The following is a 20,638-nucleotide window of genomic DNA, read 5'->3' as shown; positions in this document are numbered from 1 at the left end:
CGCTGAGACTGAAATGGGTGGAAAATACTGCTATAGACTTTAAAAGGGTTGTTCAGGGTTGAGGTTTTTATGGCCTATCCTCAGGAGTTGCCCATTCTTTCTGCTGCTCACTTGTGTATAGGATGAGAGCCGGAAGTGGTTCTATACAGCTCATTGGTCTAGCTGTCGCCACCTCCCCCCCTTCCTGCTCTCAGGTATTTATGACCTTAAAAACTTTAATCCTAGGTAACCCTTTTTAGAGATGAGCGATCAGCCGATCCGAACAGCACGCACCCATAGAAATGAATGGAAGCACCTGTGACGCTGACTTTGCCGGCGGCCGGCCGGCGTCACAGGTGCTTCCATTCATTTCTATGGGTGCGTGCTGTTCGGATCAGCTGATCCGAACAGTGTTCGCTCATCTCTAACCCTTTTAATATCTGGTCGCACCGAGGAGGAAAAGTAAGCTGCAAACCAAGAGTAAATGTTATGATTTCTGCCTCATACATGGTTCTGTTGAAAATAATTAAATCAATGTATTTTCACAATTATACAACTTGTTATAGAGAATATTTTTGCATGTAAGCATGGTATTGTGTCATAGAATAACAATTATGTTTACTGTGTTTTTTTTAGGGTCTCTTGAATAGTTCTCATGGCTCAATCCATTCCTTAGATACTGACTTGGCATTACATGAAGGAGAAGGGTTTGGTAAACAAGAGGACTTATTTAAAGATGGACTTCGAAGAGCACAGTCTACAGACAGTCTAGGTACATCTGGACAGATGCAGGCAAAAACTCTGGGCTATAATAATAAAGCCAAATCAGCTGGGAATCTTGATGAATCTGATTTTGGCCCATTAGTTGGAGCTGATTCTGTGTCTGAGAATTTTGATACTTCTTCCCTTGGATCTTTGCACATGCCAAGTGGATTCATGCTAACCAAAGATCAGGAGAAAGCAATCAAAGCCATGACTCCAGAGCAGGAGGAGACAGCTTCACTTCTTTCAAGTGTCACTCAGATTATGGAGAGTGCGTATGTGCCTCCTTCTGGTTATCGTCTGGTCAGCGAGACAGAGTGGAATTTACTGCAGAAAGAGGTAAAATTATGTGTTTGTGTAGGCTACTGAGTTTACAAAACAAAACATCAAAATTAAAGGAATGTTCCAAAATCGACCAAGAAACACTTGATGCCAGAAGCAGAAAGTTCTGTATACGGTCTAGTCACTGAGCTGGGTGACTACAGCTCAACTCTCATTCAAGTGAGTAGGAGATACACTGCAGTACTCTGGCTTGACCACTAAACCGTGTACAAAGTTGTCTTCTTTTGCGACTGTACTCTGTTTTCCAACACCCCCACTGTTCACATCGTCTCATGGGTGGATGTTGGACCCCTACCAATTTAACATTGATGTCTTAGCCTAAAGATAGATGATCGGTATATGAAAATCCTTTAAGTTGGCACTCTTCTTTTAAATTATCCTTTTATTAAAAATATTAACAAAATATAGCTTGTAACAAGCTACAGTATAGACATCAGAGGTTGTCACTTACATCTATAAACACATCAAGCACTTAGTTGTAAAGTATCTCATCTGTAGTAGGCAGGTTAAGTATGTCATTTCCATGTCAGACTCTGTTATTAACCCATTCACATGCACAGTTAGAAACCTAAGGGGCAAAACAACAGGAATGTGCTTTTTTTTAATGTCTGTGTAAACTGATGGCATCCCTTTTTTTGCATCCGTTAACTGGATGTATTAAATGTGATCTGAATAGAACCTAATGATATCTGGTTAGACCTGCCATATTTGGTTTTTAGAACAGTGAGATGCACGCTGTACTGTTTGTATTTGTAGCGGATAATGCAGTATGTAATCATTTTGCCATTTTCACATGTCACTAGTCTTATGCAATGTGTTTTAGGTGCAAACAGCGGGTAACAAGCTGGGAAGACGCTGTGATATGTGTTCTAATTACGAAAAGCAGCTGCAAGGGATCCAGACGCAGGAGGCGGAAACTAGGGATCAAGTGAGTTCAAGTTCACTCACAAGCAAACTTTGCAATTGCTTTACCAGATATTCATGAGTAGTAATTTTGCATCATGCAGATGTATTTTCTGCAGACACTTCTGAACTATATTATATGAGCAAAAGTATTGGAACACGTATACATTACACCTACAGGAGCTTTAATGGCATCCCATTGTGAATCCATGGCAATATTATGAAGTTGGTCTGCTCCCAACACCACTCTGGGGAAGCTTGCCACAAAATTTTGGAGTGTCTCTGGGGAGTTTGTACCTATTAATCCAGAAGTGCATTTGTGAAACCAACCACTGTTGTTGGATGACAGGGTCTGCTTTATTATTTATTTATTTATTTATTTATTATGCTTACTTAGCGCCATCATATTCCGCAGCGCTTTACAGATATTGTCAGTCACTGTCCCATACAGGGCTCACAATCTACATTCCCTATCAGTATGTCTTTGGTGTGTGGGAGTAAACCGGAGTACCCGGAGGAAACACAAGCAAACACGGGGAGAACATACAAACTCCTTGCAGATGTTGCCCTTGGCAGGATTTGAACCTGGTTCACAATCTCCATTCTAGTTCATCCCAGAGGTGTTTGATGTGGTGAGGTCAGGGTTCTGTAGAGGCCAAATTCATACAACCATGCCTTTATGGACCTTGCTTTGTGCACTGGATGGAGCACAGTCATGAAAAATGCCTTCCAAAACTGTTTTGGAATGCAATAGTTTTCCCTTCACTGGAATTAAGAGGCCTAGGTTAACCCCTGAAAAACAACTCAATAACATTATCCCTTCTCCTCATACGCTTTACAGCTGACACAGTGCAGTCAGGCAGGTAACCTTCCCAATAAATCAAACAAACAATTCAAAAACAAGCAGGCCAGAACAGCACAGGCTTGCAAACATGGCAGGTAACAGGGAACAACAGCAGTGCAGTGAGACAAGAACACAACAGGTGAATCACATCCTAAAGGTGAAAAGAAAGAGAGGAGGGAAAGAAAAAGAGAAAAGAAAAAAAATAGTGTGAAAAGAAGATAGTAAGGGGGGAAGAGGGAAGCAAAGCAAGTAACCCCGACCCTTGTCCACTGGCCAACTGGCTAACTCATCAGGTCTCTATATATCTGAGTGCCCTGGAAGAGAATCTTGAGGTACATGGTGAGATTCTCCATGCCCTGAATTTCCTCCACTTTACAGATCCAGTGGAGGAGAGAAGGTAGGTTGGGCGATTTCCAGAGCGCCGGGATACAGGCTCTGGCGGCATTGACCTACGTTCTTTGTTTTATTTATTTATTTATTTATTTATTTTGAAAACATTGCTTTTGTTTTTGACAGGTGAAAAAGCTCCAAGTGATGCTGAGACAAGCAAATGACCAGTTTGAGAAAACCTTGAAAGAAAAACAAGAACTTGAGGACTACATGAAACAAAATACAGAGGAAACAACTAATCAGGTATGTGTGTTGGCAAACCTTTTAGAGACCGAGTGTCCAAACTGCAACCCGCAACCCACTAAATTATCGCAAAGTGCCAACACAGCAATTTAACTTTAACACTGTCTGGATCCACACTTGTAGACAGCTATAGACCCTCAGAATACATTTGTGTGGATGGGGCTTTACTGAGCTTTCAATGATACAAACAACTTTGTACTGAAGGATGATAGTGTGCATTGCACAGGATCTGTAGTACATTGCACAGGATCTGTTTTATAGTGACCATGCAATGTTATTACAGCCTGTACTAATAGCACATCTGCTACAAAACAGATACTGTATTCCCCCATGCAGTACATTCTGCCCCTCAGTGGCCCCCACGCAGTACAATGTGTCCCACAGTGGCCCTCACACTGTACAATCTACTCCATAGTGGTACCCAGGCTGTACAATGTGCTCCACAGTGGCCCCCACTCAGTATTATATGCTCCATAGTGGCCCCCACACAGTACAATGCACTCCACAATGGCCTCCACACAGTATTATATGCTTCACAGTGGCCCCTGTACATTATTATATGCTCCATAGTGGGCCCCTGTACATTATTATATGCTCCATAGTAGGCCCCCCACACAGCATTTAATGCTCCACAGTGGGCCCCCACACAGTATTAATTGCTCACTTTGGGCCCCCACAGAGTATTTTATGCACCCCTTTCCCAGTATTATATGCTCCACAGTATCCCCACACAATGGGCCCCCTCGGGATTATACGCTCCACAGTTGCCCCAACACAGTATTATATGCTACCTTTGGGCCCCAAACAGTATTATATGCACCACTTTGACCCACACACAGTATTATATGCTCACCTTGGGCCCCCACACAGTATTATATGCAGCACTTTGCCCCCCAACAGTAATATATGCTCCACAGTAGGCACCCCCACACAGTATTATTGCTCTGCAGCACACACACACCTTCCACAGTGTTATACTTACCTCAAGTTCCACGACGAGCAGCTCGGAGACGTCCTCCTTCTGACTGCAGGCGCTGATGAATGACATCAGTGCATTGGGGCAGAGGTCACATTCTGCAGTCAGTGTAAGCCACGGACCTTCAGCCTACATTAACAGCTTTCAGCTGTATGTCCAATTGCACATACAACTGAAAGAAGCTGTACCTGATTCCCTGTTGAATAGGTTCCCACGCTCTGACAGTGGAATACACATTGGCCTGAAGAAGACGCTTGACCAGCGTCGAAACGCATAGCTTATCATTTTATCTTCTGTCATTGGAACCAATAAAGTGACATTAACAATTAACACTTGGACTCACTCTCCACTCAGTAGCGCTCCCTCTATTCTCAATTTTTACCCCATTTAGATTCCCTGTTAGTAAGTTATCCGGGCAACGGCGCATGTGCCAGCACAGTGGACTCTGAGTGCCCCCTCTGGCATGTGTGCTATAGATTTGCCAACATGGATATAAACCATTAAAAGGAATTTGCAGACAATAAATATATATAATGTATTATTTTAATATATTTTGGTTCTATTTATTTATTTTTTAAACTGTCTTAAAACGCTAAAGGTAATTAAAAAAAAATAAAAAAATCTATCTCTATAGAAAGGAATAACCTTCGCAGTTTTGGAAATCTCAGCATGTCAATTATAAGCCAGTGGATTCTCTATAGATATAATGGAAGCAGAAAGTCCATAGAGGAAGTCACTGTAGACATTAATGTGACTTTAATGCGGTGCCGTCACAGTTATTTCCACAGTGCTTTTTTGCTGTGGCCCGCTACGTGAGGCTTTAGCCTAAAAGGCAATTGATATGTAGTGCTTACTAAGAGGCAAAACAAAAGGTGACAAACACACAAACAGGTATACAATAAAAAGGGAAATTTTACAAGTCACTTGCAAGCTTTAGAAGAATGATAGTCACTACCCAGCCGTTTGTTGGCTCCATTTTTATAATGTGAGGACTTGTCTCATGTTTCAAAGACACCCCCTTGTTCATGATCCCTATACCCTGTCCGTTCATGTGTGGGATGGGGTTGAAATGTTTGTACTTTGTCATCAACTGAATCTGAGAAACCTCTTCCTTCCTCCTTTTCCGATGTCCAGAAAGAAGTTTGTATGTCTTATATTTACAATCTTCTTTATCTCTGGTAACATCCTGGTCATAGGCCATAAAGCCTGATATGTGTTGTAAGTTTGCAGACAAAGGCAATGCCTTCACAGACAGAGGTTTTCCTGTGATGACGAGTAACATTGGGATCATCAGATAATGATATCTTCCTCTTGAATACATCATAAACTCTACATATACACACACATCAACAATATAATTCACTGACAAGTATGTATAAGTAAGCCTTTCATTACAGGCTACATGCGCATGATCAGGATTTACATGCAGGAAATCTATCTATAAGCACAGAAATTCGCTCTAACTGGCACAGATTTTTATTATTTTTTATACATCATCCATACATGTGGATTTTTACATTCAGATTTTGAAGCTATTGTAAATCTGTGCTGGAAAGAAAAAGAAAATTGACATTCTACAGATTTTAAAACCTGCACCATAGCTTGATTTCACGCAGGCAAAAATTCACATTATGTGCATGAGAAATTATTGGCAGCTGCATTTGGACAGGATTTCAGATGCAGCTTGCAGCTACCACTATGTGACCTTACTATTCCCACTCAGGCTCACAAAGTCATGCATAATATTTAAGGGGGCTGCCTCTAGAGAGCAGCAAGCAGAGGCACTGTTTTCCTATTTACATCTTGGAAAACAGATTTGCATATTTTTCCCAAAATCCCCAAGTGGAGCGAAAAAGGTTTTGTAAATCTCCATACGCCTGTGAAGGTAATCTCTCGTTAAGGAGTGATATTATCCCCTACCTCTCAAAGTGGTCACAAAATTTGTTCATCATAATTCTCTTCTCCAGTAATCACATTGAGGCTCACTATACCTCCTGGTGGACCACCATACTCAATTATACACGTCCCCCCATTTCCATGGCTCGCTGTTCCTCCATTACACCCCTCAAACCTCCAACCACCAACATGGTTTACTTTTATTACTCCCCACATTGGCTTAATGTTCCTGTGTTCTCCCCCCCCCCCCACACACACACGCACACACTACTCACTGTTCCTTTATTACACCCTTCAATTTAAATGGGGTGTAAATTCTAAGACTCATTTAGTCTCATTTTAGCATTATGTTTGCTACCTATTTATTGTAACTCTTTTGCTTGTGTTTTCTTTTAGATATCCATCCTTACACAGAGAGCTCAGGATTCAGAAGCTCTTCTTACAGACTTGCAACAAGCTTTCTCTCTGGCTAAGAGAAGTGTTCAAGAGCAAATGGTAATACTATAAAATCATCTGAACATTCATATAATGCAACATTATAGTTCTTTATCAAACTCACAAGATAGTAAGCAAGCATTACATTGAAGATCTTAAGGAACCAAATAAATTGTAAAGGCTTTGCAATCTCTTATTTTCAGGCTGTTCTCATGCAGTCTCGGGAACAGGTCTCTGAAGAGTTGACTAGGTTACAGAAGGACAATGAGAGTCTTCAAGGAAAGCATGGTCTGCATGTGTCACTCCAACAAGCAGAAAACTTCATCCTTCCTGATACCATTGAGGTATTTTGAGTTTCCTATGTGAAGAGCTGTCTTCTAAAGGTCTTTGGTAGACATTACATGAATATTCCACCTGCAGGCATTAATTTGCAATTAAAGTTATAAGGGGTTGTTCACACATAGGAATTTGACAGAATCCACCTCAAATACCGCCTGTAATCTGTTTCCCATTCATTTCAATGGGAGGCAGTAGCTGATTTTCTTTTCAGCTAACAGAAATAATAAGCATCCTGCTTGTCCTTCAAGAACTCCAATTGAAATGGACGAGAAGCGGAAAAGAAGTATTTTTCACCTCCCATTACTTTCGATGGGAGTTCTCAGGAAGAATCCATAAAAGAACAAGCAGAATGCTTATATTTTTTTCAGCTAACAGAAAAAAATCAGCTACTTCCTCCCATTAAATGAATAGGGATATGGCAGATTTCAGGCGGAAATTGAGGTGGAATTCTGAGTAAGATCATTTAAATTGCGTCAGTATTTTGCATCAGTATTTGTAAGACAAGTGGGTCTAAACGTAAAGGAGATACAGATCTTTCTATTATAATTTTTAAGGTATAAAAGAAAGAAAAAGTCCGAGCTCTACCTGTATAAAGAAATCTCCCTGTGTCCCTCTAGCTCCGTCACCCCCCCCCCCCCCATTCCCGCCTTATCACAGTCCCATTAATGGCTGTTAGACAATCGGCTGTGGCAGAAACCCACCTGCTGTTTTCTGTCTACCACATTTTTAACTGTAATTGTTACACTTTTTTCTTGTGGGTTTTATAATTAGGGTTTTGATGAACATTTTTATTAAATACTTGGTTAACCAATTGTACCCTCTATTAGCAGAAAACAAGTTCTGAAGTTCTCAATATTTACCCTGTATTGGCAGTATATCGACAGATAACAAATGCCAAAGTGGGGTGTTGTCACTTCAAATAGCTGGACCCCTGTTTTCATACCAGCTAGAAGAAAGGGCTTCTCTTGTCATTTGAAAGGTTACAATCTTGGCTTTCATATTCTGCTCCAGCTGCCGAAATGTAGAAATCACTAGTTAAAAACAAGTCAGGAATGTGATTTTGTATGTACAGCATATAAAGATCATATATCCAACTGTGTTTGTAGCTTGCCATTTCTTTGTTTTTGTTTAGCTGTAAAGAGAATAGAGAAGTCTATACTTAAAAACACAATACAATTTTCTAGATTACATAAAACCGGAGATACAGCTATTTGAAGTGACACCTCTCCTTTTGGTATTTGCTATATTGATACATACCATAGAGAGCGAGTATGATATGGATATCCCCCCCCCCCCGTTTTAAAATAATACCCTAAAAAAGAATGTGATCTACTTACGCATCGTGCACGCTGGGCAGGCATTCAGGGTGCGCCGTCTTCTTCATCCACGCCTCTTCTTCCTCCGATGTCCTCTGGTCCCGTCCTCCTCCGGCGCTCGCGAACTGACATTGATTAAAAAAATGGCCTGGGCGCATGCGCAGTAGCATGCGGCTTCTACTACGGCTACTGCGCATGCGCCCAGGCCATTTTTTTTAATCAATGTCAGTTAGCGAGCGCCGGAGGAGGACGGGACCCGAGGACATCGGAGGAAGAGGAGGCGTGGAAGAAGAAGACGACACACCCTGAATCATTCTTTTTTAGGTTTTGCTGATAGAGCCCCTTTTAAATTATTTAGCAAAACAGCAAACAAAAACAAAAAAATTAAAGGGATTCTGCCATTTTTTTCTAGGTGATGCGTCAGAATAGCCTTAAGAAAGGCTATTCCTTATTTGCTGTGGGCGGCTGGGGCTGGTGCCTCTGACTTCACCCTGCCTTCATGTTGTACTTGTTACTGTTTTCTTTAAATAAAGAATTTATTAAAAAAAAAAAAAAAAAAAGGGCTATTCTTCTCCTACCTTTAGATGTCTTCTTTGCCCCTCCATTCGGTTAAAAATCAATTTTAGGTTGGTATGCAAATGAGTTCTCTCGCAGCACTTCCAGCGCTGGAGTCACACTTGTACGCCTGCGCAGTCAGCTCTGCCTCCGGGCCGCAGGCAGAGCCAAGTGCACATGCCGGCGGCCATTTTTTTGTGGCCTCTTACTCGAGCATGCGCAGTACGCTCTGTACTCCATAGAACTACAGAAGAGTACTGCGCATGCTCGCATAAGTGGCCACTAAAACATGGCCGTCGGCATGTGCACTCGCCTCTGTCTGCAGCCCGGAGGCAGAGCCGACTGCGCAGGTGTACAAGTGTGACCCCAGCGCCAGAAGATGAAGAGGCCGATGCTGACGAAGATGGAGGCGGCGCTGGAGAGAGTTCTCTCGCAGCATTGGGGATGCCCCCAGTGCTGTTTGAGCGCTGGGGACCGCCCCCAGTGCTACAAGAGAACTCATTTGCATATCAACGAAAACTGGGATTTCTACCGAACGGTGGCGCGGAGAAGACATCTAAAGGTAGGAGAAGAATAGCCTTTCTTAAGGCTATTCCTACGTGTGACCAACAAAAAATTTGATTTTAATGGTAGAATCCCTTTAAGCAAATCTTCCAATAGGAGATTTTAGGTGTATATTAAAAGGATTTATGTAAGATAAATAAAAAATAACTCCCTGCGCGCCTGCTGCGTCCATTTATTCCTATGGGAGCGTGCTATTCGAAACGGCAGTTTCGAATAGTACTCACTCATCTCTTGTAGAATCCCTTTAAAGTTACTTTAAGACCTGCTTCTCTAATGGGGAAAATCAGTAAATTAACCCTTTGTTCTCTGCAAGATTTCGATTTCGAAGGATTTGTATCTTAGGATCATGCAGAAAATGCTGACACATTTGTATATTTAAAGAGGACCTTTCACCACCTGAGGCACATACGGTTTTATACACCACTAGAAAGCTGACAGTCCGTTGAATTCAATGGTACTCTAGCTCTTCACTGTCATAAGGGCGTTTCGGACAGTCAGTCAGGAACGCCCTTCCTCACAGCAGCGTCTATTGCTCTGTATTGTGAGGGTGGTGAGGAATGCCTCCCTCCCCTCCTGATAGTATTTGTTCATAGACTAGTACTGGAGGGGTGTAAGCAACGCCCCGTCTTACAGAACAGCACTATAGACGCTACTGTGAGGAAGGGCGTTCCTGACTGTTCGAAACACCCTTCTGACAGTGAAGAGCTACGGTAACGGCACCGATAGCTCTTCACCGGGGGCACAGAACGTGGAAGCCAATAGTGCGATGAATTCTGCACACTGTCTGCTTTCTAGCAGTGTATAACACTGCATGTGCCCCAGGAGGTGAAAGGTCCTCTATAAATATTGGTGGAGCCCTCTTATTTCTCTTGTGGGAGCAGTTCTACAATCCTGTTCCCTCCTTCATTCCTGCCTATTGCCCTAAGTGGCATGTGACGTGATTAAATACTTCCTCTAAGGTTGTGATCTGTCAGTTTATTGATCTTGATTTGATTTCCCTTTTGTATATTGTTTTTAAATCTGTAAAATGTAGTACCAGCATTTAGCTTTTTTTAGCACATTCACATTTGTCGTCTTGGTGCTTGCCAGTATTTTTTCTTTCTTTGGCAAATCTTGTTTTAGGCTGAATCCCCAAGTTGCGGATATGCAGCTTTTTGCTTTTTTTTTTTTCTTCTTCTTCCAGATTTTGCTTCGTTTTTTGAGTCAAAGCTAAGACTGGCCCCAAAAACGATGCGAAAAATCCAGGAAGTTCTTATACTTCTACATTCTGCTCAATCCACTCCTGGCTTTGGCTCAAAAAACCGCCACAAAATCTGCAACAACAAAAAAAACCTACGTTTCTCTGTTGGGACTTAGCCTTAGGCTGATTTTTATTTTTCTGTTTTTAGGAATTACATGAGTTAGTTTTGAAATACCGTGAAGATATTATTAGCGTCCGTACAGCAGCAGACCATCTTGAAGAAAAGCTGAAAGCAGAAATTCTCTTCTTAAAAGAGCAAATTCAAGCTGAACAATGTCAGAAGGAAAACATAGAAGAAACACTTCAAATTGAAATAGAGAATTGTAAAGAGGAAATAGGTAACTATTATTGTTTACTTATCCAGAACTGGAAGCTTTGAAATAGCCGTACTTTTCTCTCTGCATGATTCGCGCAGAAAACACAAGGATCCCATTATAGTCTATAGGATCCGTGTGGTTTCTCTAACCGTTTTTGAATGCGTTCACTATTCTATTCGGGGGTCCCTAAGCGGACAGCACAAAGCACAGAGACTCCTTTAGGCATTTACAAAGATTGAGTCCTTTTGTCAAAAATCTTAATTTAATCATCTACATGACAAAGAGAAAAATTTGGGAATTGAAGTTGAAGAATCTTTTTAGGATCAGGACTTTAAAGAGGACCTTTCATATCCTCGGGCTCATGGCGTTTTATATACCACAAGAAAGCTGACAGTACAGTGCTATGGACTGAATTCAGCGCACTGTCAGAGGGGGCGTTCCTTACCGCCCAGCCATGACGCTACGCGGTGAGGAATGTTCCCCCAGTACTAGTCTATGGAAGAGTAGTGTCAGGAGGGGGGACATTCTTCACCGCTCAGTGTTATGACTGGGCGGTAGGGAACACCCCCCTCTGTGCTATGGATTCTACTGTCAGGAGTTGAGGGTGTTCCTCATAGATTGTCAAAAACGCCTTTCTGACAGTGAAAAGCTACAGTAACGGCACCGATAGCTCTTCACCAGGGGCACATAACAGGAAAGCCTTGGGGTTCATAAGACTTTTTGATTGTTTATACTTATTTCTTTGGGAGGCTTCACAGACAAAAAGCAACGAAAAGCACAATTTTTTTTAATGGTGTTTACCTTGGAGTTAAATATGGTAATTTTATAGGTTGGGGTCATTACTGACTATGTGTAAGCTTATCTTTTTGTTTCTGTTTTTTTTTTTTTTTTTTTTTCCTTGAAATATTTTTTTTGTCCCAGTGTAGCACTGGTGTATGCAGTCTACTCGTTGATCATTACTTCTGTATTGCAGTGTATTATGGTTTTCACCATAAAGCAAACCGATATCTTACTAAACCCTGAGTCTAGCAGAACCTGTAATGATGCGTAGATAGCAGTCCTGTGATAAGTTATTAGGCACCATATGTGTTAGCAACCCATTAGCACCCTGAAACTGTCTAGCAGAGGCTCCAGCACGGCCAACGCTCGTCTTATGGATTCAGACTCCAGCATTTACATTATCTGTACTCCATAATGGTGCCAACTAGAAGTACAACATGTCACACAAAACAAAAGCACTTACTTTCCTGTGTTGATGCAAAAATTCAAAAGTTAAGATCAGTAAATGAAACGGGTAGCTATAACCTTAAAGGGAATCTGTCAGGGCGCTTTGGGAAATTAAACCACCCACAGGCCCTGTTCTAAAGCCAAACATGCCGGCAATAAAAATAAAGAAAAGCTTTATATTCACTCTGCTGCTATACTCTTTATGCGCTGGCGCAGTTCTTCATTGAAGCCATAGAAGTACACCTTGGCCTCAATGCGCAGGCGTCATGCCTCTAGCATGTGCAGTAAAACCAGGGTGTATGTCCTCTGCTTCACTGTAGAATTGATACTCATCAGACTCATCTCTGGGTAAGTATATATATTTTAAATACAAGAATGGATGGATGTAAGAGGACAATTTAGGACACTAAACCCCCAGTATATAAGGGCTTGTGTGTGGTTTAGTGTCCCAAATCTGACAGGTTCTCTTTAAGGTTCAAACTAGGCTGTTAAAGCGTTGCAGCAATTCTTTTCTGGCTACAAATGCATTTATCATAACTTTTCATAACCTATCAACAGGATAAGTCATCAGTAACTCATCTATAGAAGTCCAATACCTGGACCCTGTGGATAAGATCATCTGTATCAGAAATGCATTTAGGCTTGGAAAACCCCTTTTAAAAAAAAAAAAAAAAATTAAATAAAATAATAAAACGTTTTAAAAAATGAAGAAAATCTTTGTTTTCGTTCATGCTATAACCTTAATTTTGGTTATTTTGTTATTTTCTTGTTTTCGTTACCTGTCACTGATCATGTTAAAGACATCTTAGAAGGTATGACTTTTTTTTTTTAACCTCCTGTTTGCTGCAGACATACCTAGAGATGAAGAATTTTATCTCGCTATGTACTCCAATATTTGGATTTCCTTTGTCTGTATAAATGTTTTGTTGTTTGTATTTGTTTTGGTGTGGTCTTATCGTAAAAATGAAGATGCATGCATAAGTGAAGGTAGCAAAATCTTCTGTGTTTAGATGTGGCCTGAGACGCGGGACAGCCAGGAAAGTAGCCATGAGTAAATTACTGAACTATCACCACTGTTCCTATGAGAGTGGACTATACTTGTGGGCTGTAGAGATTCTGGCATTATACAGTTGTGGCAAGCAATGAGCTTCCTGGCCTTAATAAAAAAAAAATGTTTTATGGCAAATTTGATGTTTGTACAGAAAGTAGCCAATACCTTTATTTCTGTAACTTTAAACCAGTGCTTCTCAGCAGAGAATTTCTCTTATGTTGAGTCAGAGTAGGTTCTAAATGACTTAACCTGACATTCTTCTAAAGTTGCAAATGACATGACCATGCTCAATTTAGTCCATATTTCCCTTTAGTCTGGAAGATTATATTGTTTATGGTTTAACTGGATATTTAAAGGGATTCTACCATTAAAATTTAATTTTTTGTGGATCACACGTAGGAATAGCCTTAAGAAAGGCTATTCTTCTCCCACCTTTAGATGTCTTGCTGTTCGGTAAAAATCACGGTTTTCGTCGGTATGCAAATGAATTCTCTTGCAGCACTGGGGGGCGGGCCCCAGTGCTCAAACAGCATTGGGGGCGTCCCCAATGCTGTGAGAGAACTCTCCAGTGCCACCTCCATCTTCTTCAGGAACGTCTTCATGCGCCTTCTTCCAGTGCCAGGGGTCAAACATCTAGACCTCGGGCCTCAGGTAGAGCCGACTGGGCATGCCCGCAGCCACAAGAAAAATGGCCGCTTACATTGTAAGTAAGGAGCCATTTTGTTGTGGCCTGTGGGCATGCGCAGTCAGCTCTATCCGAGGCCTAGAAGTTTGACCCCCGGCACCGGAAGAAGATGCGTGAAGAGGACATTCCTATTGAAGATGGAGACATCACTGGAGAGTTCTCTCGCAACATTGGGGACGCCCCTAGTGCTATTTGAGTGTTGGGGCCTGCCCCCAGTGCTGTGAGAGAACTCATTTGCATACCGACGAAAACCAGGATTTTTACCGAACGGTGGCACGGAGAAGACTTCTAAAGGTAGGAGAAGAATAGACTTTTTCTTAAGGCTATTCCTACGTGTTAGTCACAAAAAATTTGATTTTCATGGTAGAATCCCTTTAACTCAAGTGAAAACGAGTTTTTTTTTAACATTATTCACTATATTGAGATCCAGTGTTAAACCTCGGTGTATGGTCATAATTATTAATTCCTTCATTTTTAAAAAAAAAATAACTATTTAGGATAAATACAGGAGGAAAATATGCGAAGCCACTAACAAAAGGGGGGGTGGGAAATGAGGAATAAAACAGCAGGATTATTGGGAAGGAAAAAAGGATCACAGATATCAAAAGGCCTATAAAGAGGTAGCCCATAGGGCCAGATTTGTATGCTCTAACTGCATATACAAGTACAGTCTAACACAAAAACCATACATAAACAAGTCATCTCAAAACCATTTCAGCCTCATCAGTTTATTCCTTCATTTAGTTTCTGTCAGATTGTATAGCGTATTAAACCTCCTTAGTGGACATTTTTTCATAGTTTTCTGCAATGCTCAGATCATTTGCTTCTATTCTTACAGCATCAATATCAAGTTTAAAGGTTGAGTTGGACAGGATAAAAGCGGAAAAAGAGCAGGTATGAATTTAATCTTCTTATTGTAATGTTTTCTATATGTATTGTTGAAGGACCACCCTTGAAAGCTTTTCATGTTTAATATAGCCTTATTAGTACATACAGTATGTTTTTATCTTTGCTTAAATGGACATTTCCAGAATAAAGGTTTATTTTGTGTGGTAGATGTGGGTGCTACCTCTAGGCCCTGCATCAGTCTAAAGATTGGGGCTCCTTGACTTTGCAGCTGGTGCAAAAATATAAACTTTCATCGAAATAAATTGAGAGTTGCCCATGGTTGGTGAACTCTCCATTCTTAGTGGTCTTGAAACGAGGTCAGGGACCCTCATTCTCAAAATAGGTGGGACCTTAATGTGTTATACAATTATGGCATATCCTTATGAATAATTATTGTACATATACACTGAAGTAATATGATGTGTGCTCAAGAGTTGAGTCTGTGCCATATGCAGTAGATGCCAGCTGTCTTGTACAACACACACCACAAATAACTGTGATCAGTGATGGCACCAATAGTACATTTGCAGTATTTTAGCACTCAGTTTAATTACTCAGGATGCCAGTATTATGTCTTGCAAGTATTCACAAACAGATGGAGATTTATGGCACAAGTACTGCTGCGGCCAAATGTTTAAATGAAAGGATGGGGAGCGCCGATTAACCTTGTTCTGAGTCCTTAGAGGAGGTTCCACTTTATCATTCCTGTTCATCACATGAGACATCAGGAAGGAAAAGCAGAGGAGGATCAGGCAGCAACTTCCCCGTCCCCATTTAAGAAATTTGTTGTGTATGTACCTGACATGGTTCCAGGTGTGAAGACTACACTTCATAGAATGCAAATCCAAAAGCAAGCTCTGTGCAGTTAGAGTTAATAAGGAATGTTGAGAGATTTAGGCCAGGGCACCACATGGCAGAAACGCCGCAGAGAAAAACACAGCGTTTTACAGTCAACTGCGAATCCCATCCAAACCTTGCGAAAAAAACATACTGCAATTGGAAATCGCAGCATGTCAGTTATACCTATGGAAACACTGGCTGTTTCCCTATAGGTATAATTCAAGCAGATCTTATGCAGAGAAAACCTATGAAGACTTTCTGTGAAAACCGCAATGCGATACCACCGCGTCTTTTCCCACATCGCTTTTGGCTGAGGCACATTACATGGGGCCTTAGCCTTAATTTCTCAGAGCAGCAGAATTGAATGCAACTTGTTTATTATGATATTGGAATATACTTACAGTAGTTGGAATGCTGTTTGTCTTGCAGCTGGAATCCACCTTGCAGCAAAAAACAAAAGAACTTGAGGATATTCAAGAACTGAAAACCTCTTTAGAAGAGCAGCTTAGAAAGGAGACTTCAAGCAAGGTAATGATTAAACCTTTAAGTAAGGCATAAGGCTTTCTGATACATGTAGCCAAAACCAGGATCCTAAAGGACTAGTGAATTTTTTTTTATGCAGTTATTTATTTATTTGTAACTCCATTTCTGGTTTTAGGTTCAAAACCGCTTTAAAAAAAAAAAACCCAAAAAACACAAACATTTTCAACATTAAAAAAAAAATGCGCTTTTTAAGAAGGGTTGGTCTTTTACTATAAAATCACATGCATTTTTCTCACTTATCTCATGGACAACCTCCTTAAGCATCACTTATTAATATTCTACAAGTTATTAAAAGTGAATGGACGTCCACTGAAGAACAAAAAAAATCTCAGGTCCAGTTCTTGCATATATGACTGGACTAAGACTGTCAGAGAGTGAGAAGCTCTTATTTCGTGTCTATCCCCATTGACTCAAAAAATGGGCTTCTAAATGGGGCATAATGGCATAGTGTATCAACACATACGTGGGAATTTTTGCTGCAATTTGCACCATATTTATAAAATTTTGCACAATGTTTAATTAATTGAAACTACGGTACTGGGATTTTACCCCATGTTCTACACCTCTCCCTTTCTGAAGTGAGTCTGCAACTTTTTAAAAAGCTGCATTTGATAAATCTGGTGTACACACAGGTTAGACTGTATTTTGCTAATTTCGTATGCCATAATTCTGGTGTTCAGGGCTTGATAGATTCCACACTTTAGAAAAGGTTTTTCATAAAAGGCGAGATCAATGGAGATCAGGGATTACTTAGCCAGTAAAAATGAATTTTTGTAGTCACTGTAAAATTGTAAAATCCTTTTTTTGTATTCATTGAGATACGCAGCACCATGGGGTATACGCCAGGCCACTAGGAGGCTAACACTAGGAATAACAAAAGAAGTCTGCTCTGACTCTGGGCCATACCCTTTCACAGACACTTTGCGCTGTGGTTTGTTAGACCACCTCACGGGTCACTCAGCCGCTACCTCTGCTCCATCGCTGGCCAGAATGCCGGTGACCCCACTTCTATGTGCGAGGCTCAACGAAGAGGTGACCCTGTGATGCTTGAAAACGGCGGATTTAACACCATAGGGAACCCTTTTTCCACAGTTTTCTCTCCAGTAGTCGGTGGTGGGACTTTAGCCAATGATCTAGTAAACTACCCCTGGTAAACTACAGCGCCATTCCTCCCTTTGGCTCCTCCTGGTGCCACCAGTTCTTTTCACATGTGCTTGCTATTATTTCTGGTTGCTCTGCGGCCAGCCTCTGCCTTTTGCTCTCCCTGCTTCAACCCAAGCCTGTAAGCACCTCACAGACCTTTTCCCTTCTTGGCCTTTAGCTGACTCTCCAGAGCTACTATCTGTGGTGGAACTACTGGACTTTCTTCTCTGCCAGTATGCTCCGGGCCCCCCTCTGAGTGCTCCCCCGTCCTTCTCAAAACGTCTTCCTTAAAGGACTGGGATATCCAATCACAGGTCACTGCAACTCTCCCCTTCCTCTGGGCCTCCCCCACATGGATTACAGCTCTGGCTCCACCCTGACAGGTGGAACCTTGTCCCCTCCCTGCACAGCCTGCTTCTCCTGGGGCTGCGTCTAACACCAATCTGGAGCCTCAACTAGGTATATCCATAGCTGCTGCTATGCAGGAATTCATCCATGCGGTCACAGATGCATATCTCAAGGGACTCTGCCTGGCCTGCATCTCCTGGGGACTCCTCTGACTCCAATCTGGAGCCTCAACTAGGCATACCCATAACCGTGGTCAGAGATGCATATAATTTTTTTTAATTTTTTTTTAAATTGATATGCTTATAGTTTTTTTTTTTTTGTTTCTTCACTAGACAATCACATTAATTATCTGTTAGTTTCTTTCTGACTTTTACTTCTGATGACTGACACCTTATTTCTTGGTTCAGACCAGCCTTGAACAGCTACTCTTTGAAGAAAAGAATAAAGCGCAGCGGCTACAAACCGAGCTAGATGTTAGTGAGCAAGTGCAAAGAGACTTTGTAAAGTTGTCGCAAACACTGCAGGTAACATCACTTGAATATTATAGATTGCTGTAAAGTCTATCTGCATTTCTAATATTTTGTTACATCAAAGTTATTGACCAGCAGTTTTTGAAATATAATTTTAGCAAAAATTTATAACTTCCAGTGTAAGGCATAACATAGAAAAGAGCCTATTGAGTTGCAACTAGAGATGAGCGAGTACTATTCATCTCTAGTTGCAACGCGTTCTCATACTCAAAATATACTACACCAATCTCTATGTTTGTTATAGATAGTTATTAGAGATGAGCGAACACTAAAATGTCCGAGGTTCGAAATCCGATTCGAACAGCCGCACACTGTTCGACTGTTCGAATGGATTTCGAACCCCATTATAGTCTATGGGGGGAAATGCTCGTTTCAGAGGGAACGCAAAATTCGATAAAATCTTACTTACCAAGTCCACGAGTGACGGTCGGGCTGGATTCTGCTTGAAGTCTTCTCCCGGCGCAGGGTCCCCGCGTCTTCTTCCGGGTGAAATTCACTCTGCCTAGGCATCCGGCCTAGGCAGAGCCGACTGCGTATGCGCGGGTATGCACGCATGCACAGTCGGCTCTGCCCAGGCCCGACGCTTGAGCAGAGCCGACTGTGTATGCGCGTGCATGCCCACGCATGCGCAGTCGGCTCTGCCTAGGCCGGATGCCTAGGCAGAGTGAATTCCACCCGGAAGAAGACACGGGGACGCAGTGCGGAGAAGACTTCGGAAAGGTAAGAGAAGAACCAGCGTTGATTGGCAGAATGTATAGCATTCTGCCAATCAACGCTGGTTCTGCATCAAACCTTAAACTTCGAACAGCTAGTAGTGTTTGATCGAGTACAAGTATTTCGAATACCGTAGTATTCGATCGAACACCTACTCGATCGAACACTACTCGCTCATCTGTAATAGTTATATTTTAGTTTAGCTTTACTTTTCTTCTATCAAATAGCAAGTTTTGCACCACCAGCCAAAGAATTGATTTCATGAAGGGAAGCAGCAGTTTCTGTAATCCATGTTCACCAAAATGAAAGTTGCTTTTCCTTTTGGCTCATAGAGAGCGTGATGCATTCCCGCCGTGTTTTATTTGCTGTGTTTGGCTACATGGGGCCTTAGCCTAAAAAACAAGATACTGAAATATTTTTTGTAATCTGTTTTCAATTTTGAGTCTAATTGTTTTATATATAAATTTATTTATTCTATTTTCTGTTCATTATTAAGGGGCAGCCATAAACTAGATTCAAAACCTTTAGTAAGACAATACTACAATTTGGACTATTGGTATAAAATACAGTGATGTTTGTATAATCCTGTATCCCATAATGTAGAATTTCTGGTAATCCTGTATAGTGCTCCATGTATATTGTTATGATGTAAATCGTATGCATATTTAAGGCATTACATTTGTGACATAAAACCCAAGTTACTGAAAGTTACTGTCTTTTCGCAGGTGCAGCTGGAACGTATTCGGCAGACCGAGTCAATAGAGGCAATCCGTGCTATCCTGAATGATACAAAACTGACTGACATTAATCAGCTTCCTGAGACATGACATTGCGGTGTCACACAGATCTATGGTCGAAACAGAGTTTTTTTTTAAACTCATCTTTATAGTAACAATTAACTATTATTTAACTCTTATCCCAGATCAGAGGACGTGGCGGTATGTGAATAAGAGCGCTGTATAAGGGAGTAAATCATTCTGGCGGTAGGTGTCTTGAAAGCTAGGAGAAAAATCTTTTCATGAGGAACACTAATGAAACTTGTCGCTTTCTCTGACTAAACAGTGCTGTCTCACCAATAATAAAAGTATGTGCAGTTTGTCTTTTATTTTATTTTTGGGTATCAAAAGCAAAGTAGAGTCCATGATATGGTGGATTTGTGACTGCCTTTACATACAACATTCTGCTTCACCCGTCCAGTCCAGTCCTTACAAATCTAGTAGCAGCACACAGGCGCGTCTTTGGAAGGTTTATCGTGCACTCTTAGATGTGAATGCCCTTCTGTAATTGAATTGTTTTACTTTGAAGATTACATTCTCATGGCCATTTTGGAACCCTATGAATAGAAATTTAGTGATCACAAAGATATCCAAGAAATTAACAGGCAAAAAAGGTTGTGGTGTATATAAGGCTTAAGCCAATCATAAATCCAGATGCAGAAATTCTGTGTACATATAATGGTCAGCACTCCTTCCTCTCTCGCTGGAGGCCAGGGCTTTGATTCACAGCTCTACTGTTCTGAGGCATCTGCATTGAAATCTGAGCATTCACATGTGAAGAACATTAGCAAT

The 20,638-nt window shown here is 41.2% G+C and overlaps 1 protein-coding gene across 2 annotated transcripts in view; it reads left to right on the top strand.

Annotated features, from left to right (window-relative positions):
• The window catches only part of RABEP1 (rabaptin, RAB GTPase binding effector protein 1), a 52,140-nt gene extending 31,970 nt beyond the window's left edge, over positions 1 to 20,170 (top strand). The window contains exons 9-18 of one of the 2 annotated variants that reach the window (XM_075264881.1): positions 616 to 1,080; positions 1,907 to 2,011; positions 3,347 to 3,463; positions 6,732 to 6,830; positions 6,974 to 7,114; positions 10,933 to 11,122; positions 14,903 to 14,958; positions 16,222 to 16,320; positions 18,234 to 18,350; positions 19,796 to 20,170. In XM_075264881.1, coding sequence (XP_075120982.1) covers positions 616 to 1,080; positions 1,907 to 2,011; positions 3,347 to 3,463; positions 6,732 to 6,830; positions 6,974 to 7,114; positions 10,933 to 11,122; positions 14,903 to 14,958; positions 16,222 to 16,320; positions 18,234 to 18,350; positions 19,796 to 19,897 — 1,491 coding nt within the window. In that variant the 3' untranslated portion in view covers positions 19,898 to 20,170. Of the gene's footprint in view, positions 1 to 615; positions 1,081 to 1,906; positions 2,012 to 3,346; positions 3,464 to 6,731; positions 6,831 to 6,973; positions 7,115 to 10,932; positions 11,135 to 14,902; positions 14,959 to 16,221; positions 16,321 to 18,233; positions 18,351 to 19,795 lie in introns of both variants that reach the window. The other variant, XM_075264880.1, reaches the window with a different exon arrangement.
• The last annotated feature ends 468 nt before the right edge of the window (positions 20,171 to 20,638 follow it).

This window comes from Leptodactylus fuscus, chromosome 2 (genome assembly GCF_031893055.1).
Source record: "Leptodactylus fuscus isolate aLepFus1 chromosome 2, aLepFus1.hap2, whole genome shotgun sequence".
In the NCBI taxonomy this organism is placed as follows: Eukaryota; Metazoa; Chordata; class Amphibia; order Anura; family Leptodactylidae; genus Leptodactylus; species Leptodactylus fuscus.
The sequence above is the reverse complement of the archived record's forward strand: the minus strand, read 5'-3'. Positions and strand labels throughout refer to the sequence as shown.